Here is a 25,989-nt window from a genome sequence, read left to right as displayed (position 1 = left end):
GGAGGAAGGGGGAAATTAAGGGTTGTATCAGCACGATGAGTAGGGGGAGAACAGACGCCATGCCGCGTCCGGACTGGCGCCTGCCACTAAGCGACCGGCTGCAAGTTTAGCACCACGGCTGGCCGTTTGGAACGCCAGCGCCAAAGGCCGGCGGTGACGCTGGAAACGCTTGCACGCTCCGGCGGGTGCTGCTGGACGAGGCTCGCCACGCTTATTGTGCCCTACTGTGACCTATCGTCTGGTGCGCGTTGAGCTGCAGCGGTGAGTGTTGTGTGCGTGCTGTGTGCCGCGCTCGACAGGCTGAGCGCATGCTGTCCGCCGCCGCCTGCAACGGCCAGGGGGGCATTGCTCCGCTGAGAAACCAGGCGTGTCGGACTCGGGCACCCTGGTCACTGCGAGCGCGAGTGAGTGGAAGCTTGCGAGTGCGCGCGCCGGACAAGTCTCTTTCAGGAGTCGTTCACACTGGGCCACCCTTGTCGCAAAACAACTCGCCGACAGCCTGACGGCTGCCGTGGAGCCGACCTCAGCGCTGCCGTCACTGCAGCACACGATGGTTGTTTGAAGTGACGCCGCATAACACACTTCATTGCGTGAAGAGCGCGGCAGACACTAGCTGGCTGGGCGCTATGCTGGCTGGCGTCAGGTACGTACCAGAATCCGCGATCCACCACACGGTTGAGGCGCCTCGGCTCTGCAGTCGAGGACCGTGGTTTTTAAGGCACCGCATGCAGCGGAACTCGTGGTGTCATCGACGCATCGTGCGAACTGCGCTGCACGGCGGGACCTGGGCTGGCTGTCCAGTCTGGCCTTGCATCTGCGGCACAACGTTCGGTCTCTCGACTGTGTGTGGCACTGTGCCAGCCAGCGGCAGAAAGACCCGCATTGACATCGTGAGCATGTCGCAGGTTCTCAACAGCCCCTCGTCGCTGATCGCTCGGGAGAGCCGATAGCGAGAAAGATCCTGATTGAGCATCGTGCCCGTGCAACGTCAGATTCAGACTGATCGTGCCGCATTTGATGCACTCGTTCCAAAAAGACCCAAGTTGGTGAGCTTCGCCATCGTCAAGACTCAAGTCGAGTCAGCTGCAATTTGTCTAACCCTGATGGCTTTGTTCGGGAAACAGGCTAGTCGAAGTGGGCGTCTAGTCGCCCTACAGCTGTCAATCTGAGCGTACTACGAGTTCCCTGCCACCGGCAAGGCTCACAGCAGCATGAATAATGGCGGGACGCGTTGCAAGCGAACACAACACGAACCCAAGCATCCGGAATCCACTGTCCAATCCAGGCCGTCCTTGTTGCTCGGCACGAGACGGAGCTCTGAGGCGTGCTCCCTCGAGCATTCTCTGCCGCTCATATGTAGCGTTGACACGCCTTCTCCGGCACGCGTGTCTTCATGTTCCAGCTTGCAATCGATTGTTTCGGCGCCGTTATCGCAATCAAAGAGGCTGCTCAAACAGCCCCGTGTTGACACTTTCACGGACAGCCATGATCCCGACAGCCTCAAATGTTTCAGTGTCACGCCGTCGGAATCAGCATGCAGTCATACCAACCACTGGCTCGAGTCCGGACCAGGATGTCAATGCCGTGATCGAAGTCCATATGAAAATCAGGTTCGGCCGGACAAATGCGAGCACCATCCGAACATCCACCTACGCTACGCGACTCTTTGGAAACGGGCTGTGACGTGCAAAGACCTCGCATCTCGTTTCCAGAAGGTCTACAGAAGGAGGGCCATCGCTGCTGTCCTAGCTTCGATTGACCGCCAGATTGAGCAGCGGTGTATGCCGCGCTTCCACTACTGATTTGTGCTGTCGTCTACATTGTGGCTTGCGTCGTTTGGCTTGGTCATGAAGAGTACTGCAGCTCGAGGCCAACCGATCGGAAGATCTGTTCCCTCTTTTTGAGGTCCAGACTGGCACCCAATGTGAAGAGCAGCTCTTTGATCCTGCCTTCCCAAAGCACTCCGACGTGCCAGTCTTGGTTGACCCTAGCTTTCAACACACCAGAGACGTCGTCGTCGGGAGAGATGGTCTGCTGCTTCCAGTCTCGGCGCAGCTTCTTTACCGCCCAGTCAACATCCGCGGTGTTGCGTCGCCGCCACAACTCGCACCCAAGCTGCAGCTCGCTTTCATATGAGTAGAAGTTGAAGTCAAATCGGGAACAGAGAGCCAGACTAGACCCAGCCTTCACGGCATAGGTGGAAGAGAGGTTGCCCATCAATGGGTTTAGCGTTAGCGTCATGGTGTACGGGAATCCCGGATGGTTTGGCAGTGTCGTGAACCGTAAGCCTGTGCTGATACCTCCACTCTTATTCAACAAGCCATAGTACAGCTCCGCGCCTGCGCTGAAGCGGCCATGCACCGGTTCCACCTGATCGACAGATGTCGATTCAGTCGGCGCCATCCTTGGATCTGGGCCGAAGTTATAGAGACCTCGCACGCCCATCAGCGCGGAGTCCGTGCTGTACATGTACTCGGTGCTGTATTTGCCCAAATCGTTCTGCAGCAAGGCAAGGATGGTCCCCCCGTTGTTCAAGTTTGAGTCACTGACAGCGGCGATCCGGAGCTGTCGCGTGGGTGTCAGGCGGCGCAAGTACAGGGCCTCGAGTCTCGATTGAGGGAGGAACACCCGCCCGTACAGCAGTGTGTCTGCTCTTATCAGCCTGGAGTACCGACCCATGTCGCGGAGAACTTACTTTTGCGATCAACCCGCTTTCCAGCATGCCAGAGCTCCCACCACAAATTCTCATCAGGCCGCCTTAGCTCCTGAACATGCTTGTAGCCCCGTATGACATTCTTCAAGTCGATGTGGGAGCTCTTGAACTCCTTCCTCAGCGGCAGTGAAGAGTACAGGTATGACACGGAGCCATCTACCACGCCTACACTTCCCAGTGTGTAAGATGTGGCGAAGTTCGGCGCGGCAAGAGACGAGATCTGTAGGCGCAGGCCTTGCGGTATCTGAAAGTCGAGCAGTGCTGCGTGTGTGAGCTCAGGCATGATGCGCAACAGGTGCTGCGGCCTACCTCGTGCTGTAGTGTTCAACGCGCCATAAGAATTGTCCAGGTTCCAGTGCGAAGCATCGTAGAATGCATTTTGCACATTCTCCATGAAATCCAACATGTCGCTGTCACTAGCGAATCATGCTGAGGGCGCGCAGAAAATCGAGAGTTGAAGCTTGCTTAACAGAGGGATGAGCGATAGTGACAAGCGTGGAGCTTAGCCGCGGCTGCAGGGCGCTAGTCCCCGCCGCGCTTGCACAAAAAGTTCGAATGCGACTGCCGAAACTTCTTCGAGCATCAACACCAAGTTCACGCAATACCACAACACCGCCAAAATGCCCAAGTCAAAGCGTGCCAAGGTCGTTCACCTCACCAAGACGGACAAGAAGGGCAAGGAGCTCTCTCAGAAGCTCTTCGCCAATGTCCAAGAGGCCGCTGAAAACTTCGAGCACATATTTGTCTTCTCTGTTGAGAACATGCGCAACTCGTACCTCAAGGAAGTGCGCGCTGAATTTTCTGACAGCCGGTAAATCTAGGTCGCGAATCATAAGGCACAAAGTTCTTTAGTAACGTTTGCGCAGATTCTTCTTTGGCAAGACCAAGGTCATGGCCAAAGCCCTGGGCATCACGCCTGCTGAGGAGCACCTCACCAACCTGTCCGAGCTCACCAAGCACCTCGCTGGCAACGTCGGTCTCTTCTTCACGAACCGCGAGCCCGCTGATGTCCTCGAGTACTTTGCCGCATACTCGCAGACCGACTTTGCGCGCGCTGGTGTGACCGCCACTCAGACCTTCACAATCCCGGCCGGTGTTGTGCACTCGAGAGGTGGTGAGGTGCCAGCAGACGATGACGTCCCGCTGCCTCACAGCGTTGAGACTACCATTAGGAAATGGGGCATGCCGACCAGGTTAGACCAGGGCAAGGTCACCCTCGATGCGCCCTACACAGTGTGCAAGGAGGGTCAGGTCATGAACAGTCACCAGACTGCGCTGTTGAAGATGTTCGGCGTTGCTATGGCAGACTTCAAGATCGACATCAAGGCATACTACTCGAAGAAGACTGAGGCCGTCATTGAGGTTGACGCCATGGAGGACTAAGGCTCCTGCAAGACTGTATATGCATCTGGGCGGCGTTGCAAGGCGTTGATTTGGGTTCTGGAAAAGTTTAATAGTTCCGCTTACTATTGTCAGATCTACACGAGCTTAACATCAATATACCCTCTTATGTTGACACTACTAGCCTTTGGTTCAGTCAAGGTGATACAAGGACGGCTTTGCGCACGTGTTGCATATTATTATTAAAGGGCAAGCTTTTAAGTCGAATTGAACTATATACACAAATTTGGTTGACGCCTTTCCTACGTCCGTCGTTCAATTTGATGTGGCATATTGAGTATCCCCTTCGCAGCCGATTTTGATCTCATGCACAATTGATTATTCCATTCCGGTACTCCATGCTATTCATCCACCTCACAAGAGCAGTTCCCTCCAGTTCAAGCCAGTACCAGCCCGGCGAGCAATCCTCCAGCAACAACACCCACGACGCCGGCACGGTTCGCAACGGCAGCGGCAGTGCTCTGCTGTGCAGGAGCAGATGTCGATGCCGAGGTAGCTGCGGAGTTCCTTGATGCACTCGAAGATACCGATGAGCTTACTGATGCTGTGGACGAAACCGAATGGCTCGAAGAGTGACTGGAAGCTTGGGACACAAGTGTGGAAGAACGCGAAAGCGGTGTGGTTGGCAGTATGATTCCAGATATTGTGGTCGCCATGCTGAACTCGGCCGTGGGTTGGATGGCAGGAAGGGTGGTCTGTGTTGGGATGACGAGAGAGCTGTAGTCAAAGTACGGTGCCTCTGAGGGGTTGAACATCGGTCCTGTATCTACAAGCATCAATACACGGCCCTTTCTCTGAAATTGAAATACTCACAGGTCGACTCCAACGCAGACGCAGCAGCCACAAGGCCAAGCACAAGCACGCACGTTTCGTGGAGCATCTTCACAGCAACAGTGTGCGATAAGGGTAGACTAAGCTGAAGCGGAAACAGCGACAAGAGAATGTTGGACAGCTGGGGTGTTAGTGAAACTGTAAAGTGCGACTACCAGAAACCCTGGATTCAGCAACAGCCCTCGCACTCTTAAGAAAGTGCACAAGAAAGCGCCCCTCTGAGGTCATTGCACAAGCATTCGATAGCGCGCGTGTTGACGCCCAGTAAGACTGCGCGGAACCAGCAACCAAGAAAGCTCGAGCTGTACGAGGGCTAGGCCGGTCGCGTGCGTTGGACGCTCGTAGCTTGCTCATGTTGCTTGGATGCCGCTGCCGTTCGTTTACGGATTGGCGAGTGACGTCTGCAGAACTTATTTCTAGACTGGCCATCCGGATACAGATGACTAGAGTTTTGTCAAAGATACCGAGGGCCTATCATTCTGTTGTTGCATCTGTCAGGTGGTTTAGGCGGGTTGGGACGGGAGTGGGGCTCCGCAAGGGTCTGCATGACTTGGCAGGTACGGCTGTTTGATTTGCGGGCTCTGCTTCACACACTGATACAACTCACAACTTATCATCCTTCGCTGCTTGTCTAAATTCATTGTGGCTCTAGTCAATTCCTTGTCTCAAAACGGAGTCTCATGTATTGCACGATGTCTGATCAACAAGCTGTGGCGTCGTCAGACGCTGCGTTATGTCGCGCGGCACAGCTAACTGCGGCAAGGAAGTTGTTCGTTTCAGGCGACAGATGGGCAGCTTGAGGTCATGCAATCTTGATTGTTAGAATCCCTTGAGGCCCAAAAAAACTGTAGTCAGTAAAGACGCACTTCAGCTTTGAGCTCTCTCTCTAGTTTTCGCTGATTGAAGCTAGAGTGTCTGGAGAATCAAATGAGTCGCTTCGCAGTCCTAAAAACTCCACGCTCTGGTTCGTAGTCTCCAATAGATTTGACATCCTACTAGTTCTACACACGCTTTGAACAATGGGCCATAGCACCTCGAGAATCTATACCGAATGCAAGCACAGCTAACGATAAAGCCTATCTCGTGACCCAAATGTCGAATGTAAGACTGGTAGATCTTTGAGTACTCCCAAAGCAAGACAATCTTTCACAATGCGCGCCCTATCTTGACCGTTCTCGAACCAGGCATACATGAGCCAAAGGCCCCCATGTAAAGCCAACATTCCACGGTACCAAGCCAATACACCACTTCTTCCACGATGCGACCAGCGCGACCAGCGAATCCGCCAAGAAGGAAACACATCTGGAGTCCGACCCGTAGAATCGTCTGTCGCATCAGTCCAAGTTTTTGTTCAGCGTTAGCAGGCCAGACCGAGATATAGCAGTCGCTGGCCGTGGCCTGACAGCTACCACAAATCGCTTCGGTAGTCTAGTATTGACGGATGAGCCTCTGTTTGTCATAGACACGGGTATGAACGATGAAAACGCATTTTTCTTCTCAGAAACAACACCTAATTCCAGGGTCATACGAGATACTGTCAAAGCACTTCCTAACAATAGACGGATAATGTTCCGCAATCTACATGGTGACAGCGACGTACTGATCGCCGAGCTGTCTTACAAGACAATTGGGGCTTCACCTGTACCTGATTTGGGTGCTCTGGTCATAATCATCGGATAGCTGAAAGTGCATTTCTCGACATGCGAAATTTGCACGTCCAGGTCCTTACCCTTTGCCAGTCCCATGTAAAAAAATCAGGATACATACGCTCTACTGAGAGGTCAGCTTGAACGCTAGGTATCCCTTCTCAGGGATTATAGATATACAAATGCACCCTTGGTATAAGTGTAAGTCAGCCGCCAAATTAATGTGTGCCCGTGCTGACCATCCATCACCAGGCTTAGATACGATGCCCGGCTTCTTGAGGGCCATCTTCTGCATGGCAGGAAAGGGTGTATGTATGTAATTTAGGAGATTGAATAACCCTCGGGATACAGACAAATAGGCAGTTGGTACCATTTGAATGGCAAAGGTCGTGTGGGGTTTGAGTCGTGATATGTCAAATCTTCCTGTTAGCTAGGATGAGTGGGCAAGGAGCAGGGAAGCAGCGGTGGCGTAGCAGCGGCTAAATGGACCCAGTGCTCTCTATCATCCATGCTAAGCATTAAGATCCACTTGAAAATAATGTCATTGAGACTCAAATGGGGCGTGTCATTGCAACCTGAAGCGTGCCGCACAAGGCTGTGTTCTTTTCGTGCTTGTGGGAAACGGTAGTGCACGGCTACGACTGCAATGCAGTGCCAACGAAACAACAGGGCAAAGGTACAGCAGGTAGGCTGCAAAGCAGACGAGGCAGCTGCGAAGTTGCAAGAGGGAGACATACTTTTAACCGACGTGGCTGGGGATAGTGCCTGCAAAATATGCGTTGAGGAGAAGGCTGAAGCGGCACAAGACCTGTTGCTATCTACAGGTTGCGGGCAGTCGTATGTTGCTGAGACAAGCATAGTTGTGCGAGACAGCCCCTAGGCCCACAGGCTTTGGTTTCAAGGGTTATGAGACGCTTGCGGTTGCTGCACTGGCAAAAGCCTTCGCGTCTTACGGCCAGATGAGCCCCGGGTCTACAGGTCATGGACATGGGTCACATCTCCGCGTATTCCTGAAGGCTTTGCGCAGCTACACTGTGCCGATAAGTCTCACTGATATGCAACCCGCGAGCATCAATTACTTTACGCCACCCCTTCATATCAAAGCTGAGAATATAAAGCTGTCACCATATCCACCCAGGAGTCCAGGATCGTGCAGCAATGGGTCCCGGCTGCGAACAGCGGCAAGATTAAGCTTTTGCTCCACGAGTCAGTCTGGGCTATGCTTGCATGTGTCTAGAGTGGCCGACGAGAAACTTGATGCATTCTGACAAATGTTTACGTGAGCCTCTGATCAGCTGGCCCTCTGCGGGTTATTAACCGGGGCAGTACAATTTGGCATGCCGTAGCCTTCCTGACGATCCGAGATAGCGAGCTGACGGGAGCTTTGGACAAACGGCTCGAACGGATACTGCCAAGTGAAGGACTCTAGTACAGTAGGACGGCATGTTGGTGAGGTGAGAAGGGCGGCTCGCGCCGTCCGGTAGAGCCGTCCTTCGCTTTCATGTTTTTGTAAGACAAGATATTTGAATTTACAAGGGTCCCTGTCAGTCGAGACCTATCAAACCCAGCCTCTCAGCCATGTACTACCTACCAAAGGAATTGTGGTCGTAAGGCTGAGATCTGTCGAAAATACACAAGTACAACGCATGCAAGTCGTCCGGTGTCCTCGAAATGGGATCCATGGCTTGCGTCTGATGAATTGTGGGCCGTCGAATAGTCATTGGAGAAGGCCAGACGTTAGTATTGGAGTGCACGACAAGTGTGCTGACGCGGGGCGTTGACTTCCCCATGGGAGTGGAGCGGAAGACCAAGCAGGCTACGAGATCGGCACTGCAGTCTGCGAACAAGTTCGCAGATAGCAAGCAGTCACTAGTACGTAAGAGCCTTCTGAATTGTAGTCGAGCCGCGTCAGGAGAGGCCCAAATGCGTACAGGAGTCCTTTAGTTCTTCAACCACAGAATTTGACGCAGACAACAATGTCGACCTTTCATGCAGCATGGGCGCAGTGTACGTGCTGAAATGCAATTGCCTGAACAAACAGCGGACGAACCTTTCGTGTCTCAACAACGCAGCTGCGCACATGCGCTGTGCTCCACGAGCTTTCGCAGCGCTCAAGGCGAACCTGACGTCGATGATCTTGTTTGAAGTCTGATGCGTTGGCGATTGCAAGCGAGGGGAAGCAGACATGCAGGTGTATCAGGTGCAAGTCGTACAGGGCAAGCCACCCAGTTCGTCGAGTTATCAGGCAAATTGCGAACTGTCGTAGTCAGTTGCCTTCTTTTGGGAGGGCGTCGAACGCCGGAAGTTGTGATCATAGCTAGGCGCACCACGGACTGGAAAGTGGCCTATGCGGGCTGCAAGCGCGATCGTACGAAGGCATGTCGTTCACGTCTCCACCAAACCATCAACAGCTGTCAAATCCGCCAACACTCTTTGACAGTCGAAGGAGTCATGATCTGCCGCTAGAGTGGTGCTGACACTTTACACCGGATCCAGTGAGATCCTACCATGCGCGGCTGCCTTTCGCTTCCAGCCTGCATCAAGGTCGTGGCTACCCCACCATCGCGAGTCCTTCTGCTGCATGGCATTTCGGCTGCATGCATGCTTGAAGGACCCATGAAGCATCCGGTGAGCCTTTGAGGCTCTGCCTTGCAACGTGTAGCAGCCTGGCAAGAAAGTTGCCAGGCTGATTTGCCAGACCTCGGTGTGTCTGGCTCAGAACTATGATAGCCAGTCTCCAAACGGGGCTTGCGATCGACCCGTTTGCGACCAATGGAGATTTGTTTGAGTTTGCCGGATAGTAGCGAATTGACAAGGTCGAGTCCCGAGAGGGACCTCCCCCTGCTGCATCAGAATAGTGCAACCACTGCGTTGGGTAGAGGGCAACGTACACATCTCGAAGTGGCACGGATCAACTCAAGCAGGTCTATATAGGGCCCTACCAACGCTTCATTTGCCTTGCTCCTTCAGTGTCGCATCTTCAATCGTTCTTGTACGCACTAGCAGCTTTCTCAATACTCAAAGCAGACTTGATGTTTGCTTGAGTCTATTGCGTTCTTTTCGCCTTTGTTCTTCCAACAAATTACTCTGACACCATCATGGCCCATCAGTTTCCAGCTCAGCATCAAGCGCATCTGGGTCAGATGCCACCTCATCAGAACATCGGCCAGCAACGACAGAACCCCATGGCACAACAAAATCCCATGGTGCAGCAGAATCCTATGTCACAGCAGCAAGGTCTAACGGGCCAGCAAAGAGGCATGCAAGGACAACAGCCGCTTCAATCTTTCGCGAACTACGACCCGCAGTTAGCCCTTTTCAGGTTCGAGAAGCCGAAACGTGCTGACAGCTGGGAGGATGTCGAAGCCGAACAACAACATGTGGCTGTTCTGGATCTTCAAAACGAATTGAAAAGGTTCCAAAGAAACAAGGGCTCTGTCAAGCGCGAGCTCAACTTAATTCCATCGGCGAATTGCCGACGATTGATCAATGAGCTCGTCGAAGACCAGAACCATGAGCTTGAGAGCAAGAACAGGACCCTGAAATGGAACATTGCTGTTATAGACATCGAATGGAAGGATATCTGTCGCCGGCAGCGACAGCTCAAGCGTGTCTCAGTCATTCTGCAAACCGGCCCCTCCGGTTACGAGGATCCGATGACCATCAGGGGAGTAACTGTTGCAACCCAAAAAGGTCAGCCCCTGCAACCAACCCAGGGTTATCCACAACAACAAAATCTGGTCGGTCATGAAATCATACAGCAAAGGAACGCTCAACGCCCAGCTCAGCAGCCTGTGGGGCACATTCAGCAACAAGCACAACATATGTGGCTGCCACCGCCTCAGGCTCACCCTCAGCATGGTCAAGGCGCTCCACCGCCGCCACCTCCACCGCCGCCACCTCCACCAGGCATGCCAGGTCCGCCACCACCACCGCCGCCTGGTGCGCCTGGTGCACATCTTTCACCTCCTCGACCTCCCCCGCCGGGTGCCATCCACAGTATGCCGCGTCCACCAGGTCACGGTCAACAACAACGACCAATGCCTGGTACATTTCCGGAAGCCGTCCACCGTCCCTCGATGCGACAAGGTCAACTACCAATCGGGATCCTCGATCCATCTTCCTCCAAGAAGCAAAAGAAACACAAGGACCACCATGAGGACTCATCGTCTGGCTCAGATTCGAACAGTGACGAGTGGGATACTGAGTCCGGCGACTCGGGTCCTGATCGCTTTCGTGTTCGCAATGTTGAGCATGGCCAGTTTGTCCACATTGGCAAGCCAAAGCGTGGACGCTCGCGTCACCCGTCCCGATCCAAGAAGGCTCGACGCAATAAATCGCTCAGCAAGGTCAGAAGCCGCAGCAGAAGCCATACTCGGCCTGAAACACAGCAACTGCCACCAATCCACATCCACATGAATGCTTCCGCAGCCGAGAAGCCAACACGCGCCAATGACCGTGTTCGTCGCAGTAGCTTTGGTGCCCCATCACCAGACTACCGCAACAAGAAAGTCAGCGCGGAGTCTATGTCGCGCGAAGGTTCGTGGGACAGACACAGCGGCACTGCCTCGCTGAACGACAACTCATCTATTCACACAGCAGATGACAGCGTCTTCTCGGATTCCGAGCGCCGTAGAAGCATGTATCGCTCTGACATCATCGAACAGCCGCCCAAGCTCAGGTCCCGCAATCTGCCACACAGAAATGATAGCTTCGGCTACCCACATACCAGCCACATCTATGGCGAAGTAGAGCCTCACCCATGCAGGAGTACGCACCCCACCCCGGACAACTACCCTCATCAACGCGACTCATACTTCGACGGCGACTACAATCCTGGGCCTGCACTACACCACTGCAGCAGCGTCCAGACGCCACAAGGAAACCCATTCGACACTTCGCGCCACCCACCCCGCTTCGGACGTGCAAACACATTTGGACCCGAGACACAGGACCCCGTGTACGCACAGCAATACATTTCAGAGCGACCCGTGCAGGACAACCTCCAGCTCCACGAGCTCCACGATGCCATCGAGCACATCAGAAAGCAGCAGAGGAGGCCCCTGCACGGACGCACTCGCAGGGCAAGCGAGTACGAGAGGGAGAGAGGGGGCGCGTACGGAGGCTACGACATGTATGGGCGTCGTGGATATTAGTAATCACAGGCGAAGTGATCCGCTTCCCATGTGAGGCAGTGTCTCAAGGATAGTATTGGGGTATGGCGTCCGCACTGACTGGCGTTGGGCGTCTGTGTGTTTGGATATACGTTCACAGGCGTTTTGGGCTTAGGTGTTCTTTCGAATTTGTTGACTCTTTATCACAACACAAACGCATGCTACTTAGTAACGTAACCCACATCTTTGAGACATGCAGCTCTTTGTGAACCTCAGCCTGCCTCTACAACAACTCTTCGCGCTCTACTTGTTGCACATCAATCACCCCCTACTCTGACCATCGCGCTCGACCTGGTGTGACAAAAGTGCAAAAACAACGGGCCCCACCGCGATTCGAACGCGGGGCCTCCTGCAGACTTGAGAACGAACCCAAAGCAGGAATCATACCACTAGACCATGAGGCCGTTTTATCGATAAGAACCTTGCTGATAAAATAGTATATATTGTAGATGTTCTTGGAAGCTAGAGAGCGAGGGCAGTGTGAGCACTGCGGCGGATACAGGTACTGTAGCACCCCATAGTAGGTCGAGAACATGAATGCATAAGCGAAGCGGGGCGTGGATACCTTTAGACGCCGGGCGCTAATGTCTTAGTACAAGCTCAACTGCACACGCTACTGGACCTGGCTTGCTTGACTACGATAGTGACAGCTGTCTATTGCAAACGTCGTCCGAGCACCCAAAGGCATACAATCCTGTAACCGCTTGGCATAACTGTCGATGATTGCCCTGTTGGTGACCAGCTGCGAAACGTACTGAGTGACATAGACGCGCACAGCACAAGCTAGAGCTTGGCGATATTAGGAGCAAAGGTTACTCGAGACAATATTGTGGGGTTGAGTTGCCAGATTCTCCATATCGTAGCCTACTAGCCCCTACCCCATCCACCCATCCCACTCTGCATATATCTTTCGGAGACGGTCTTTTTCGTTCTCACCAGCGAATATAGACCCCACAACTCCTTCGCAGAGCTTGCATACCTCAGCAGGGCTCAAGCTGAAATGCTTTACAGCAAGCTCGTACTCAACTGAAAGTGGACTGCAGAAGACACCTACATCATCAGTCTGCGCGATGTTAGTGTAGCCCAACAGCAAACAAGCGAAGACATACAGAGAGTGCTACAGGAACGTTCTTATGTCTCCACATTCCGAAGTGATGGTCGCTGTAGGTCCCGGTGATCATTCTGGCATGAACGTTGCAGCTCAAACATAGCTCGACGCCGATGTTCTCTCGCTCGATGATCTTGCAATACTCTTCCTTTACGTGAATGACATGGCCGAGTCGATCTGGCCTCCATGACAAGAGTGTCTTTAGCTCAAGGTCTGTCGCCGATACCTTGGCCTCGGCAAAATGAAGGGTCATCTTCAAGCCAGCAGCTTTCGCTCTCGTGAAGGTGTTCGTGAAGCTTCGCACATCGCCTTTCGCTGGATCACCACAAAGATCAATGCCCACGACGCCTGCTGGCCGATATTTGATGCATAAATCGACGACTTCCTCAGCCTGAGCGATTGTATTGCGGCGGTCAACGGAGAGGATCAGGTAGGCTCGTAGGGTGTTGGTAGCATCATAGTTCCACGCATTGAGGATGCTCAAAACAGTCTTGACATAGTCATCTTTGGTGATGGCTTTGTCAGGAATTGCTCGCGGTGTAGTGCGAAGTTCAAGGTAGACCACGCCATCTGCTTGAAAGTCCTGCAGTACTGCCTTGGTCGAGTATCTTCACACAGTCAACGAACGTGTCGCAGCACTCGCAATTGATCAGACACATACTCTATGCTCGGTAGGTCGCTGCATAGCTTGTAGATGTACGACGAGAACAAAGGGAAGAAACTGTGCTGACTGTCAGTTCTAGGCTGTTGACTACAGAGTTGTTTGGTTGCAGCAATCAAGATGTGGGGACGCTGAGACGATGCAAGGCACCACAAGAACGTGTATGAGAACGGAGCCTCGGTATGAAGATAAATCTGCTAGCGCGCTGCAGCAAAAGGAGACGGGAGGCAGGAGACGGGAACATGAATCGTGACATCAAATCAAATATCGAGGGAGCATACGTCTCGAGGTCGTAGTCGACTTTGTCAGAAGGGATGGCAACAAGAGGGTCTTCGACGTCGAAAGCAGCATCTTGGGCCTTCTTCGCTCTCCAGATGGCATGCAGACACGCACGACTGATGCTACCCGTCAGGTGTGCGTGCAACTGAGTCGTGGGGCATTAGTGCTGTGAACGGTTGCCCAAGCGCTGGCTGGCTTCGGGGGAGGCTGGCGCTGCTCACTTCGATCTTTGGTAGGCGGCGTGCAAAATGTTTCTCGACAGACGTTGCAGCAGCGGACATGATTGCAATTGAGTGTTAGTGGCGCAGGTGATGTTTCTCGAAGGGCAAATCGAAAACGATAGACTTCGGAGCGGCGCCTGGTCGTGAGGTGCTTTAGGCCTAGCAGCGGCTCCGTCTGGGAAAAGGTGAAGCTAGCCGGGGCGCCAAATCTATCGGGCGAATCAGGGGCGGGCTTGCTGAAAGGAGGAGGTGCGTTGCAGGAGATTGCGCGCGCCTTCTTCGTCAGGTCGAAGAGCACAGCGAGCAGCGCGATTCTCGTGGGCAGTCCGCAGCAGCGCAGCAGGACAGTCAATTATCGCCGAAAGGGCACGCTACACGTAGACGACAGCCGCACGCAGACAACAGCCGCACCGCCAGCCCCGCACTGTTCGCCAGCCACGCAGCCCGTTGTTGCGGTATTCCGGGAGACAGGGCAGCTTCCTTTGACCCCAGCTGGTGCTCTCGGTCCAGCCAAGCGTCTGCGAGCCGTACCTCAGTTCCTCCTGCACCCGCAGCCCTCTCCACCACAACCACCCTCCGCCGCCGCCCATCACCTCTCAGCGCAAGCAATTGCAGCTGCACCGCGCGCGCCCGTCGCCATTGCTGCCTCTGCCCGCCTGCTGCCCCCGCGTCCGCCTGCGTGCCCCGGGCTGCTGCGCTTCCTGCGAGGCCCCCCTGGATTTGCCGCATCGCCGCTTTAGCTCGTCGCCTGTCGCGCGCCCGCAGCGACACCCCCTCCTCCCTCACCCGGTAGCACCAGAGTAGCATGGCCGACATGAACCAAGAGTCTATCCAGCAGAAGATCCAGGTCGCACGGCGCGATGCCGAGGCCCTGAAGGACAGGATAAAACGGAAGAAGGACGAGCTCGCTGACACAACCCGTACGCCTCCACGCTGCCCTCGACGTGCAGCAGCGCCGCCCTCCCTGCACTGTGCATGCTGACCATTGACTGCAGTCCGCGATGTCGCCCGCGACCGTGTCGAGGCCCTGCCGCGCCTTACCATGAAGACGAAGCGCACGCTCAAGGGCCATCTTGCGAAGATCTACGCCATGCACTGGTCGACCGACCGCCGACACCTCGTCTCCGCCTCGCAGGACGGCAAGCTCATCATCTGGGACGCCTACACAACGAACAAGGTCCACGCCATCCCCCTGCGGTCGTCCTGGGTCATGACCTGCGCGTACTCGCCGTCTGGCAACTACGTAGCGTGCGGTGGTCTCGATAACATCTGCTCCATCTACAACCTGTCGGCGCGAGAAGGCCCCACACGCGTCGCTCGCGAGCTCTCTGGCCACTCAGGATACCTGTCCTGCTGCAGATTCATCAGCGACAAGCGCATCCTGACCTCGTCCGGCGACATGACTTGCGTGCTTTGGGACCTGGAAACCGGCTCCAAGGTACACGAGTTCGCCGACCATCTTGGCGACGTCATGAGCTTAAGCATCAATCCTCTGGACCACAACCAGTTTGTCTCCGGCGCCTGCGACGCGTTCGCCAAGCTGTGGGACATCCGTCAGCAGAAGTGCGTGCAGACTTTCGCCGCGCATGACTCGGACATCAACGCCATCCAGTTCTTCCCCAACGGTAATGCCTTTGGTACTGGGTCTGACGATGCTTCTTGCCGTCTGTTCGATATCCGTGCCGACCGCGAGCTCGCCTCGTACCAGGTACGTACACCGCCAGCCACACTGTTGCTGCTTTTCAAGTTAACCTCCAACCCTTTAGATTCCCGAGCCCGTCTGCGGTATCACCTCCGTTGCCTTTTCCGTGTCCGGCCGTCTGTTGTTTGCTGGTTACGACGACTTCGAGTGCAAAGTAAGCAGCTACGACCCATTTTGGAGGTCTCCATTAACAATGCCACAGGTATGGGACGTTCTCCGTGGCGAGCGTGTCGGCACGCTGCAAGGGCACGACAACCGTGTCAGCTGTCTCGGTGTCAGCAACGATGCACTCAGTTTGTGCACTGGTTCGTGGGATTCTATGGCAAGTCTTTTCCGCAAACACTCAAGCTCCGTTTGGCTGACGTTCTATAGCTGCGCATTTGGGCATAAGCGAGCGGCGTTGAAGCATGCAACGTCATGTTACGATACACAGTTGGACCACGGCCGCATGCACGTATCCCTAATCTGGCCGTCCCACGAACTCCCATTCCGATCTCATCTGTTTAACATACCCACTACACCTACTCCTCTGGGAGACGTTTGGACCTTGCGAAATCGCACCGGCCGACATAATATACCACACTTGGAAGCTACAAAGCGGCGGCTATTGCGTCAACTTGGTGGACAGGCGCCCGGGACCATCTTGTGCTGCGACACGTTTACTTTTCATACCAATGTTTCCCATCTACTTCTTCCTCGCAACAAACCGGGCTGTACTCGTCTTCCGTCTCAGAGATGCGGGCTGGCTGTTCTCATAGTAACACTCTATCCATCCCTCCATATCAAGCTCATTTACGCGTTCACTACTTTTCCAACATGGCTTTATTCCTTTCACTGTGCGCAGTTCAAAAGCAGGATGACTTGACGGAGTTGCGAAAGACGAATTTTCATGTACTTTTCGGATTACCGGGTGGCTTGGTGATGTCAGTGGGTTTCGATTTCATGTACGATCCTGCGCTCGTATGTGAGGGATGGATATGTATGCAGATAGCAGTCAACTTGTTTTACATCAACTGTCGGATCTCTCGGACGAGCACGTCACTGCAAACCACGCAGTGGATACGCTGTGAAGACGACTTCGTACTCGGCGCTACGCGGAACGGACAGACATGCTGCTTGCAGATTTGGAAATTATGACGACGAAAAGAGCATCTTGTGAACAGTGTGCAACGGCTGCACAACCTCCGCTTTCACGAAGCAGACAACACATGAATTCGGCCCTGCGCTGGAGCCGTCATGCAGCCCGAGAACATATGTTACTTAACCCCAAGTCGGGCGCAGGGGCCGTAACATGCAAAGCACGTGGCACCTCCTGCCGGCTCACTGTGGTGCCGTACCTATGGAAGATGGCTGTGCCTGTTATTCTGGTCGACTCATGCAACGCGCTCCTGCCGGTGCGTAAGGCACTCGAGACTCACCGTTCAATGTCCAATGCAGAACAGGTTTGGCGAACGCGCTTCTGGAAGGCCTTAGAAGCTCTTCGTGTCCGGGGTAGCTGGCGTTTCTTATCAGAGCTGCCGGGTGTCCTAGGTTGTTTCCAGACTGCATGAATAAGGATGCCTCAGCAGGCAGTACCAATACGCCACCGCATAAGGAGTCGAGCCTGGCAGCCTCAATGCACCTGGCAATGATTGCAGCATGATGCTGATGTGACAACTTGGTAGATGCCGAGTTCGGTAGCACTTCTCGTTTCGAAAGTGCAAGCGTCGTCCATGACTTCACCGTGCCATCACCTGATTCGGTGGACCGCAGCATCTCTGTTTCGTGACCGCGAGCTCGTTTCAGGAGACGTGACTCCTTCGCGCCAATCTTTGACGATCCCAGGGAGACGTCGCGTGTCAAATTGGCGTTGGCGCCGCAGCTCAGCCCTAGACCATGCAACGTCCCTCGTCATCCTTGCGGGTGCAGCACCGTGCCCGAGCAAATGCCTCTGTGGCCTGAAGGTCGTCGTCAGACTTGCCGGCATTCCCTCACCTGTGTGTCCAATCATGACGCTGAAACGGGGCGTCTCCTCGAAAATAGACCCCTGCACACCGCCAAGCTGTCATCCAGCTCGGACACTCTGGATGCTCTACTGCCGCGCCTGCTTCACCACACCGCAGCGCCCATACAAATAGCACGCCTGCCCGCGACCCGGTCAACTCTTTTTTCACGATGACGAACGCTGCCCAGGAAGAATTCAACGAGCTTATGCGAAACAAGGACCACGAAGAAAGACACCCAGAAGACCGACACAACGACAGCGACCACTCTGACCCCGAATCTGAAGGCGCCGAAAAGGACCGCTACGAGATAGTAGACACAGACGACGAGCTAGACCTCCCCGCCGACATGCGTTCCAACTACTACATGCCCTCGCACATCCGCTCTGAGGCCAACACGGGGCCGAAGGGCGTCATCGCAGATGCCCAGGCCTTCGAGCAGGCCAAGAAGCAGGCAAAGCGGTTCACATGGAAGAAGAGCGCATCGCCACAGCAGTACAACGTCACAGCCTACCAGGATGAGCGGTTATCGTCCGACGAGGAGAACGACGGCGGCTTCATGAAGCAATGGCGCGAGTCGCGATTGCGAGAGCTGCAGAACGCCGGTCAGCGGATACGGTCACGCACAAACAGCCCCAGCAGGCGGGTATATGGCAGTATGCCTGCGGTAGACGGTGAAGGGTACCTTGACGCCATCGAGAAGACACCGTCAGATACCGTGGTGGTCGTATTCATCTACAACGACCTGGTACGTGTTGGCGCACCCAATTGCTACCTGCAAGTCTAACACGCCACAGTCTGAGATCTCCAACATGGTCGAGGAGTGCATGCGCCAAGTCGCAAAGCGTAACGATACAGTCCGCTTCATCAAGCTGCACAACCATGATGCAGAGATGGAAGAGGAAGGCGTACCGGCAGTCCTCGCCTACAAAGGCGGCGACAAATTCGCTGGCCTTGTGCCTCTTCTCAACGAGTTGCCCGATGACTCGGAACTCAGCGCTGTCAGCCTCGAGACAGCGTTCCGAAGGTCAGTCTCATCCCCCATCATGGCATTTGTACCGCGGAGTGTAGTTGAATCAGCTGACTAACACCCTGTAGGCACCGCATTCTATAAATACTATAATACGCACGATCAACCCCTCAGACATCGTCTGTCGGCATGTCGCGTGTTCGTACGCTCGGCCCCGTAGCGCTGGTGCCAGACGAGCTTCTATGCCGGTGCGACATACTGCTGTCTGCACGACCTGAAGACTCCTCACTGAAGCATTTTTACGTATGCTTTGCTGCAGCTGATGGATCATACGATCGATGACTTCCTTTCTGTTATGTTTTACTAGCGATATAGACTTGCATTTCTGGGCAACTGGCGCGCTGGCGTCAACCAGCTGTCGTTTTGGACCAACATTTTTCTAGACGTCCAGCATGCATGGGTGTCTGGGCTATACCCGCATGCCATGCCAGAATCAACACATTACCTCTCTCCATGAGGCACATCATCACCATCTTCCACGTCCACACCCGCTTGCACGTCTCTCGATCCAGCCCACCGCATAACCTACCATTCTCCGTCCCCGCCCCATGCAACACATACTCCCGTCCTGAAGCTCACCGTTTCACTCGCCCACCCGCCTCTGATGATCAGCCTCCGCTATCCCTATCGAATTCCCTTGCTCATGACAATCATGAACCTTATCGCAAACACATGGCATCGACGCTGCGGCATTGAAACGCCGACAGCGCGTCTAAACTTTACGCTGCTAGTCAAAGCCTCATCGCGATCGAGAATCTGCGATCGGGAGTGATGTTGTGGGAGCTGGGCTGAAGATATGCAGGGAGTTGGGGATGTTCAGTCGGTTGGGTCGAGGAGGCGGGTGTCGTTATTTGGAAGTTGTGGGTTGCGGGTGAGGTTTGGTGCTGGCGTTACGCGGTGAGTCAGAAACCCTAGGGATGTGTGTGCGTGAGGGTAAATGGATGGTATATCTGCAGTCCGCCGTGAAAATTTCAGATATGTCTAAGTAGAGTAAAGTAGTCCGCCTTATGTACCGTGTTGTGCCTTTCTTTTTCCTACTGGTTGTTCCGCAGCTAGTACTCATCGGCAGGACTGCAGCGTTGTCAGTGCTTTCACGCGGCATGTGGTACTGTATACTTTCATCCATATTGAGAAGTTGTGCTCATTCGGTTTGTTCAGTGCTTGGTTGCGTACACTGTCGGGTCACTTCCACCTGTGTTACCATAACCATTCAAGACGTTTTATCTCCTTGGCAAGCACCTTTTAACGCTCTTGCTTGACATACTCTCGATCTGGGCAGCGTTTTCATTCGACAGGTGTAAGTAGAGATCGTAATATTCCTTTATCATGAGCATGGTGACTTCGAGCTCTTCGTCATCTGGTTCCATTCTTGGCCTAGTATTTCTCATTCTCGGAGTCAGATAGCCTTCAGTACCCCTTTAGATCCTCTTCCAGGTCGAGGGCGTCCCAAGCAGTGAATGCAAGGTGAAGAAAAGTCGAACCCACCATCTTCCACGCAGTGGCGCTTTTGCTATCCACGGACTCCCTAAGTTGGGTGCCCTGCTAATGTCGATCTTCTCCGGTTCTAGCCTTCCGGTGCTCAGTCTCTCCAGTCCTCAAACCGATATTCCTCTGCGCCGTTCATAATCGTGAATCGATGTGTGCTAAACACAATACTCTCATACAACTCCCTACCCGCTTGCCTTGCCTTCTTGTGCCACGGCCCTAGACCTCCTTTATACGCATCCTCGCGCGAATGCCAGAAACCTGTTCTCATCAACCGCTTGTTCCGACTCCAGCCTCGATACGTCTAATCAGCTTCAAGTGGGAGGGCGCACTTACACGTCGCCAAATTCCTCCTCTCCCCTTCCAAATCTGCCTTCCCGAACCAATACTTCAGCAGTCCTCCACTCTCGCACGCCTCGCGATGGCTCTCGTAGTCGAGCTTGTACAGCCACTCCTGGTCCACGCCTTGCCTTAGCTGGGAGCGGAACAGGACAACGTAGAACGAGGTTTCTTTCCACGTTACTTCTTCCCTTACAACGAGTTGCCGCAAAACGCCCAGCACGGCGTCAAAGTCGAGACTCTGTGTAAATGCCGCTGCGACGTAGTTGTCGTGCACAGGCCGCAGAGCTGTGAGCGCGAGTGCGAAGAGCCTTGACGGAAGGGGTAGAGTTAATAGATCTAGATAGTGACCGGGGTTGTTGTAGGGTGACGAGATCAGGAGATTAGAGTGTGCTGGTGAAGGGGAGTACGAGTCCGAGTCTGAACCTGAGATTGGTGTTGCGGATCGTGAGTCTGGGAAGGGGAGTTGGTTGTACGCTGCGGCTTTGAAGCGGAGAGCGTCGAAGTCGGAGGTTATCAGGGATGGGTTAAGGACGAAGTTCTTGCATCCTGGGGAGGGAACGGGCTGAGGCGAGGGAGTGGAATTGGTGACTTCGTAGACTTGGGCGGATGCAAGTGACTTTGAGAGAAGAGTGTCCGCGGTGTGAGGGTCGTGAACTGACGGGAACCGGGAGATGTCTGCTGCAGGTTCCATGGCAGTCTTGTTGTCCAGACTGGGTGTCGATGTGTTTTCGAGACTGTTGCCGCTTGCTCGGCAGTGTTTCGCTGTAATTGCCCGTCCTCGCCAATTGATTTTAGCCCTTCACGCGTCAACTTTTTGGATGAAGGTTGATTAGTTAAGGAATTTCGCGGAATGGTTTCTTCGAATATTGTTGCTGGTGCGAATGTGTATGGTCGGAGTAGATGCTCGGTACCATTTTGTCGTTGACTATGAGTGACATGTTGACAAGCACGTCGGATCACGCAATCCAGAAACGCCATCTTGCACCTTTCACCGCCAACCACGGTACCGCGCTTATACCCAATTTCACCGCCATTATCAGGTTGGTATAGTATCTTCAAACTACTTCTTGTGCCGTCGCTGACAAAATTTCGGGCGGCCAAGGTAAGTCGAATCGTGTTCGTGTGCCTTTATGGTGTACGTGTGGCAGACCGCAGGTGCTAGGATGTAGTCATAACGACCGGAAACCGCGCGTTCGCTCTTTCGCTCGTCTAGCAAATGTCAAAGAGTGAACGTCTCGAGATTAAGCGCTATAACAATGATTGTTGGGACTATTTGGGTATCATGATGCAGTAAAGAAAGATGGGGACACAATTCCACAATCGACAATCGCAGAATAGTGTGGGCTTGTCAGGTGATGTTGCCGGCGTGGGAAATGCAATGTACCCGATACGTTCAGCTCATGATCTTCGTCAAAGCAAGCTTGTGCAGCCGCTGATATCCAAATGGGTGATCCTCGGTCACGGAGCATTCGATTCCGTACTCCTCGATGACACAATCGATGGGTTTGTTATCCAATCTGTTGTCTCCTGGTGGGAGTGGGAGGTCTTGGCCGCGAGCCCTCAAGCCGCTTTTCAGCTCTTCCAGATTACCCCACATGATGAAGAGCTTCTCTCTCAGCTGGTCGAGGATTCTTGGCTCGGCTTTTAGGCTGTATATCGTCAGTGTCGTACGTGACTGCATATACGATCGGGACTTACTCTCTCGCATTCCCCAATCCGAGGTATTGAGCTGCATCATTGTTTATGATGAGACGCAGCTGCTCAGGCACTGTGTCGTGAGGAACATTCGCATCCTCTAACAGGAGAACGAATCCCCATTCCCATCGTTGACTCTTTGAGCGTGGTGTCCAACTAGGATCATCAAGAGAATGCGAGAAGTCTTCGAGTTCTGGTGGGTAGAAGTCCACGATTCTGACACGGGACCGATGCCTGCAATTGATGAAGGGCAGTATGAACGAGTTGCACTTTGTTGATGTCCTTGCCTGAATGTGAGGGTTGTTGAGAATCTCTGATATCGTCGATCGTTGGGCTTCAGAAAAGCCAGCACGGACTGACATCGTTAGCGACGTGATCACACTCTCAAGGACAGTGCCCTACCGTTCCGATTGATACCACTGCGTTGGGCTTCCCATTTCTCCTGGTTTTCTTCGAGCTCTTTCTGCTCCGCTTCTCTCTGCAGACGCTGTCTCTCCTTCTTCTCCTGCTTTTTCTTGGCAGATGCCTTCGCAGACGACTTCTTCGGAGCGTTGACGAGATGTGTGGTTCCCCCTTTCGACCGCTGCTGTTCGTAGGTTTCTCTGCGCTGACGGATCTCCTCAATTACAGTCTCGTCTCGTAATTTGTGGACATCGACTTGATCAGGAAATTGCCGGTCCTCATGCATTGCTCCTTCCAGAACTCTGACATCTGAATGTTTCATGCGTACGTTTCGCAGGTAGACAAAGTCATCTCGAGTCAGATTCGCACGTGCCCAGGTTGCATGAGGCTCGTAAAGCCGCACTTCCAGTGTGACCTGCCCATAAGGCCCAGGCCACTCTCGTTTGCGGAACAGGTCAGGCTCTCGCTCTGGGTCTGCGTACAGATAGAGATCTTTGTTGGGCGTGTAGTCTGTAATCTTGAGCTCTACTGTGCCGTAATTAGAATAGTAGATATTCAGCACCTGTGCTCGAATGTCGGCAAATATGCCGTCGGCAAGGTCCTTGATCAAGTGCTCCTTACGTCGAGCGGTAGCCTTGTAAGTCGCCAAGGATGCATGCTGTTGAACATCTTTTGCGGACCCTGAAGATGAATGCTTCAAAGTCAGGACAGCATTTTGCTCCGGTACTGACGGCTCTTTCGCTCCGGGGGTGGCATGATACAATAGTCGCTGCGTGCCCAGCAAGTACGCCTGGCTGAGCTCTGGTACAGGAATCTTGCTCGCTGGAAAGACAAGGATGTCGCTCGCGACGTTGCTAACACAGTCCATGCGCCCTTGCCAAGGATTGAGCTTGAAGTTGCGCAGAATGACGACGTCGCCAGCGGCTGTTATCTTGGGCAGGCTGGTCTGGGACGGTTTGAATACGCGACAACCCATGCTGGAGCTGCCGCCGACTGGGCCGGCTGTGAAGTCATCTTGGATGCTGAAGTTGAGACACCAGTCTGTGCCCCGCGTCTTTCGTGGTTCTTGCAAGCTCATCACGATCCCGAGTATACTGACTACAGCCCCATCGGCCTTGCAGTCCTTCACAGCCGTGAAGCCAATCGGTAATCCTGGCATGGAGATTACTATGTCCATTGTCAGTGACATGTGTGCAACGTGTGCGTCATGCAGTGAAAGAGCACACACAAAAATAACGTCACCAACTCACCACAATGAGACAAGGCTTCAACGTCGGCCTCGTCGTCAACACGTCACATGCTCGCGTCCCAATGGAATAGAGTGGCTGCTACGAACGCGCCCAAAGTGCCCACTGCGCTAGCGCTAAGGCCGACGCTTTGCCGTTTCCGCCGCCGCCTTTTCACCTTGCCCCACGCAGAGATCCATTTCATCCCCTGCAAACAAACACTGCTTGTCTCTCCGCCACTCTCTAAGCAGCCCTTCACCACCGCTCCGTCTACACACACAGTCGCCGCAGACATGGCCGACAAGTACATCCCCGAGCACCGCCGCACGACTTTCAAGGCCAAGAGCGCCTTCAAGCCTGACGAGCTCCGCCGCCGCCGCGAGGAGCAGCAGGTCGAGATCCGCCGGGCGAAGCGTGAAGAGAACCTCGCAAAGCGCCGTGGTATCGGCGGCGGCGCTGACCGACCGGGTGCGTCGCTGGGTGCTGCGCCGGACAGCGACGATGAGGGCGGCAACATCGAGGGGCAGGTCCGTATACCCCTCCGCACCGAGTCTTTGTTCTGGTATGCTAACGCCGCGTGCTAGCTCAACGAAGAGCTCCCCCAGATGGTCAAGGGCGTTTTCTCCGAGCAGATCGACGAGCAGATCCAGGCGACCACAAAGTTCCGTAAGCTGCTGTCGAAGGAGCGCAACCCTCCCATCGAGCGCGTTATCGAGACCGGCGTGGTCAGCCGCTTCGTCGAGTTCCTCCGCTCTCCCCACACACTGGTGCAGTTCGAGGCAGCATGGGCCCTCACCAATATTGCCTCCGGCTCCGCACAGCAGACACAGGTCGTCATCGAGGCCGGTGCCGTCCCCATTTTCGTCGAGCTTCTGAGCAGCCACGAGCCGGACGTTAGGGAACAGGCCGTCTGGGCACTTGGTAACATTGCCGGTGATAGCCCCGCATGCCGCGACTTCGTTCTTCAGGCCGGCGCCCTCCGCCCGCTGCTTGCTCTCCTGGGCGACAGCCGCAAGCTGAGCATGCTCAGGAACGCTACTTGGACCCTGAGCAACTTCTGCAGGGGAAAGACCCCTCAGCCCGACTGGCAGACAGTATGTTACCCACAATCTTCCCGCGCCCTGCATCTGCTAACAAACCCTAGATCCAGCCCGCTCTGCCCGTCCTCGCCAAGCTTGTTTACTCTCTCGACGACGAGGTCCTCATCGATGCCTGTTGGGCTATCTCGTACCTCTCGGATGGCTCCAACGACAAGATCCAGGCCGTTATCGAGGCCGGTATCCCCCGTCGTCTTGTAGAGCTCTTGATGCACGCCTCCACCTCGGTCCAGACACCCGCTCTCCGATCCGTTGGTAACATCGTTACTGGCGATGACGTCCAGACACAGGTCATCATCAACTGCGGCTCCCTGCCCGCCCTGCTCTCTCTGCTGAGCTCCACTAAGGATGGCATTCGCAAGGAGGCATGCTGGACCATCTCCAACGTTACTGCTGGCAACTCGACACAGATTCAGGCGGTTATTGATGCCAACATCATTCCTCCTCTGATTCACCTTCTCCAGAATGGCGACTTCAAGACCCGCAAGGAGGCTTGTTGGGCTATCTCCAATGCTACTAGCGGAGGACTGCAGAAACCTGCCCAGATCCGCTACCTCGTCCAGAGTGGATGCATCAAGCCTCTGTGCGACTTGCTCGCGTGCCCGGATAACAAGATCATCCAGGTCGCTCTTGATGGCCTTGAGAACATCCTCAAGGTCGGTGAGATGGACAAGGAGTCTGGTGCTGATGGGGCCGAGCAGATCAACCGCTACGCTCTCTTCATCGAGGAGGTTGGCGGTATGGAGAAGATCCACGAGTGCCAGAACAACGCCAACGAGGAGATCTATATGAAGGCTTACAACATCATCGAGAAGTACTTCTCAGACGAGGAAGGTGATGCCGAGAACATGGCCGAGACCAACCCTGCCGTCAACCAGGAGGGTCACTTCGGTTTCGGCGCTGGCAACCAGCAGCAACAACAACAGAATTTCAACTTCGCCAACGGTGGTGACTCGATGGATATGTGAGCGGTTCAGTCGAATCACAATACTAC

At 54.3% G+C, this 25,989-nt stretch overlaps 11 protein-coding genes and 1 non-coding gene across 12 annotated transcripts; 6 read left to right on the top strand and 6 right to left on the bottom strand.

Annotated features, from left to right (window-relative positions):
• Window positions 1-1,845: 1,845 nt before the first annotated feature.
• M421DRAFT_652 (mitochondrial distribution and morphology protein 10) lies at window positions 1,846-3,119 on the bottom strand (the record flags this gene model as incomplete). Its single annotated transcript, XM_033596226.1, has 3 exons — window positions 1,846-2,648; window positions 2,696-2,974; window positions 3,023-3,119. 3 exons carry the CDS (start codon window positions 3,117-3,119, stop codon window positions 1,846-1,848), a joined length of 1,179 nt encoding a protein of 392 aa, XP_033453464.1.
• Window positions 3,057-4,334, top strand: M421DRAFT_415574 (mRNA turnover protein 4). Its single transcript, XM_033590748.1, has 2 exons — window positions 3,057-3,524; window positions 3,580-4,334. Exons 1-2 carry the CDS (start codon window positions 3,334-3,336, stop codon window positions 4,094-4,096), a joined length of 708 nt encoding a protein of 235 aa, XP_033453463.1. The 5' UTR covers window positions 3,057-3,333; the 3' UTR covers window positions 4,097-4,334.
• M421DRAFT_415572 (uncharacterized protein) lies at window positions 4,276-5,140 on the bottom strand. The gene is made up of 2 exons (XM_033590747.1): window positions 4,928-5,140; window positions 4,276-4,880 (listed from the first exon to the last, which is right to left on the bottom strand). Exons 1-2 carry the CDS (start codon window positions 4,992-4,994, stop codon window positions 4,492-4,494), a joined length of 456 nt encoding a protein of 151 aa, XP_033453462.1. The 5' UTR covers window positions 4,995-5,140; the 3' UTR covers window positions 4,276-4,491.
• Window positions 5,141-6,773: 1,633 nt separating this feature from the next.
• M421DRAFT_88480 (uncharacterized protein) lies at window positions 6,774-7,908 on the top strand (the record flags this gene model as incomplete). Its single annotated transcript, XM_033597667.1, has 5 exons — window positions 6,774-6,792; window positions 6,844-6,899; window positions 7,244-7,428; window positions 7,472-7,797; window positions 7,829-7,908. The coding sequence occupies 5 exons, from the start codon at window positions 6,774-6,776 to the stop codon at window positions 7,906-7,908; spliced, it is 666 nt and encodes a 221-aa protein (XP_033453461.1).
• Window positions 7,909-9,588: 1,680 nt separating this feature from the next.
• M421DRAFT_191995 (uncharacterized protein) lies at window positions 9,589-11,890 on the top strand. Its single transcript, XM_033588003.1, has one exon. It carries the CDS (start codon window positions 9,690-9,692, stop codon window positions 11,745-11,747), a length of 2,058 nt encoding a protein of 685 aa, XP_033453460.1. The 5' UTR covers window positions 9,589-9,689; the 3' UTR covers window positions 11,748-11,890.
• A 193-nt stretch (window positions 11,891-12,083) lies between these two features.
• M421DRAFT_t7 lies at window positions 12,084-12,169 on the bottom strand. Its single transcript has one exon. It is a non-coding gene; the product is annotated as a tRNA-Pro (tRNA).
• Window positions 12,170-12,639: 470 nt separating this feature from the next.
• On the bottom strand, window positions 12,640-14,094 carry M421DRAFT_52362 (adenosine/AMP deaminase family protein; the record flags this gene model as incomplete). The annotated part of the gene is made up of 5 exons (XM_033595013.1): window positions 12,640-12,828; window positions 12,875-13,481; window positions 13,535-13,594; window positions 13,816-13,958; window positions 14,035-14,094. The coding sequence occupies 5 exons, from the start codon at window positions 14,092-14,094 to the stop codon at window positions 12,640-12,642; spliced, it is 1,059 nt and encodes a 352-aa protein (XP_033453459.1).
• A 745-nt stretch (window positions 14,095-14,839) lies between these two features.
• M421DRAFT_97420 (guanine nucleotide-binding protein, beta subunit) lies at window positions 14,840-16,126 on the top strand (the record flags this gene model as incomplete). Its single annotated transcript, XM_033598503.1, has 5 exons — window positions 14,840-14,954; window positions 15,030-15,742; window positions 15,801-15,890; window positions 15,939-16,058; window positions 16,109-16,126. The coding sequence occupies 5 exons, from the start codon at window positions 14,840-14,842 to the stop codon at window positions 16,124-16,126; spliced, it is 1,056 nt and encodes a 351-aa protein (XP_033453458.1).
• Window positions 16,127-17,447: 1,321 nt separating this feature from the next.
• M421DRAFT_415567 (phosducin) lies at window positions 17,448-19,285 on the top strand. Its single transcript, XM_033590746.1, has 3 exons — window positions 17,448-18,466; window positions 18,516-18,745; window positions 18,817-19,285. Exons 1-3 carry the CDS (start codon window positions 17,891-17,893, stop codon window positions 18,830-18,832), a joined length of 822 nt encoding a protein of 273 aa, XP_033453457.1. The 5' UTR covers window positions 17,448-17,890; the 3' UTR covers window positions 18,833-19,285.
• Window positions 19,286-20,076: 791 nt separating this feature from the next.
• Window positions 20,077-21,617, bottom strand: M421DRAFT_191706 (uncharacterized protein). The gene is made up of 2 exons (XM_033588002.1): window positions 20,570-21,617; window positions 20,077-20,494 (listed from the first exon to the last, which is right to left on the bottom strand). The coding sequence occupies exons 1-2, from the start codon at window positions 21,264-21,266 to the stop codon at window positions 20,328-20,330; spliced, it is 864 nt and encodes a 287-aa protein (XP_033453456.1). The 5' UTR covers window positions 21,267-21,617; the 3' UTR covers window positions 20,077-20,327.
• A 351-nt stretch (window positions 21,618-21,968) lies between these two features.
• M421DRAFT_52813 (uncharacterized protein) lies at window positions 21,969-23,831 on the bottom strand (the record flags this gene model as incomplete). The annotated part of the gene is made up of 3 exons (XM_033595055.1): window positions 21,969-22,224; window positions 22,274-22,625; window positions 22,673-23,831. The coding sequence occupies 3 exons, from the start codon at window positions 23,829-23,831 to the stop codon at window positions 21,969-21,971; spliced, it is 1,767 nt and encodes a 588-aa protein (XP_033453455.1).
• A 360-nt stretch (window positions 23,832-24,191) lies between these two features.
• M421DRAFT_645 (ARM repeat-containing protein) lies at window positions 24,192-25,963 on the top strand (the record flags this gene model as incomplete). The annotated part of the gene is made up of 3 exons (XM_033596169.1): window positions 24,192-24,425; window positions 24,483-24,992; window positions 25,043-25,963. 3 exons carry the CDS (start codon window positions 24,192-24,194, stop codon window positions 25,961-25,963), a joined length of 1,665 nt encoding a protein of 554 aa, XP_033453454.1.
• Between the last annotated feature and the right edge of the window lie 26 nt (window positions 25,964-25,989).

Source organism: Didymella exigua, assembly GCF_010094145.1.
Source record: "Didymella exigua CBS 183.55 unplaced genomic scaffold M421scaffold_2, whole genome shotgun sequence".
Taxonomy (NCBI): domain Eukaryota; kingdom Fungi; phylum Ascomycota; class Dothideomycetes; order Pleosporales; family Didymellaceae; genus Didymella; species Didymella exigua.
The sequence above is the reverse complement of the archived record's forward strand: the minus strand, read 5'-3'. Positions and strand labels throughout refer to the sequence as shown.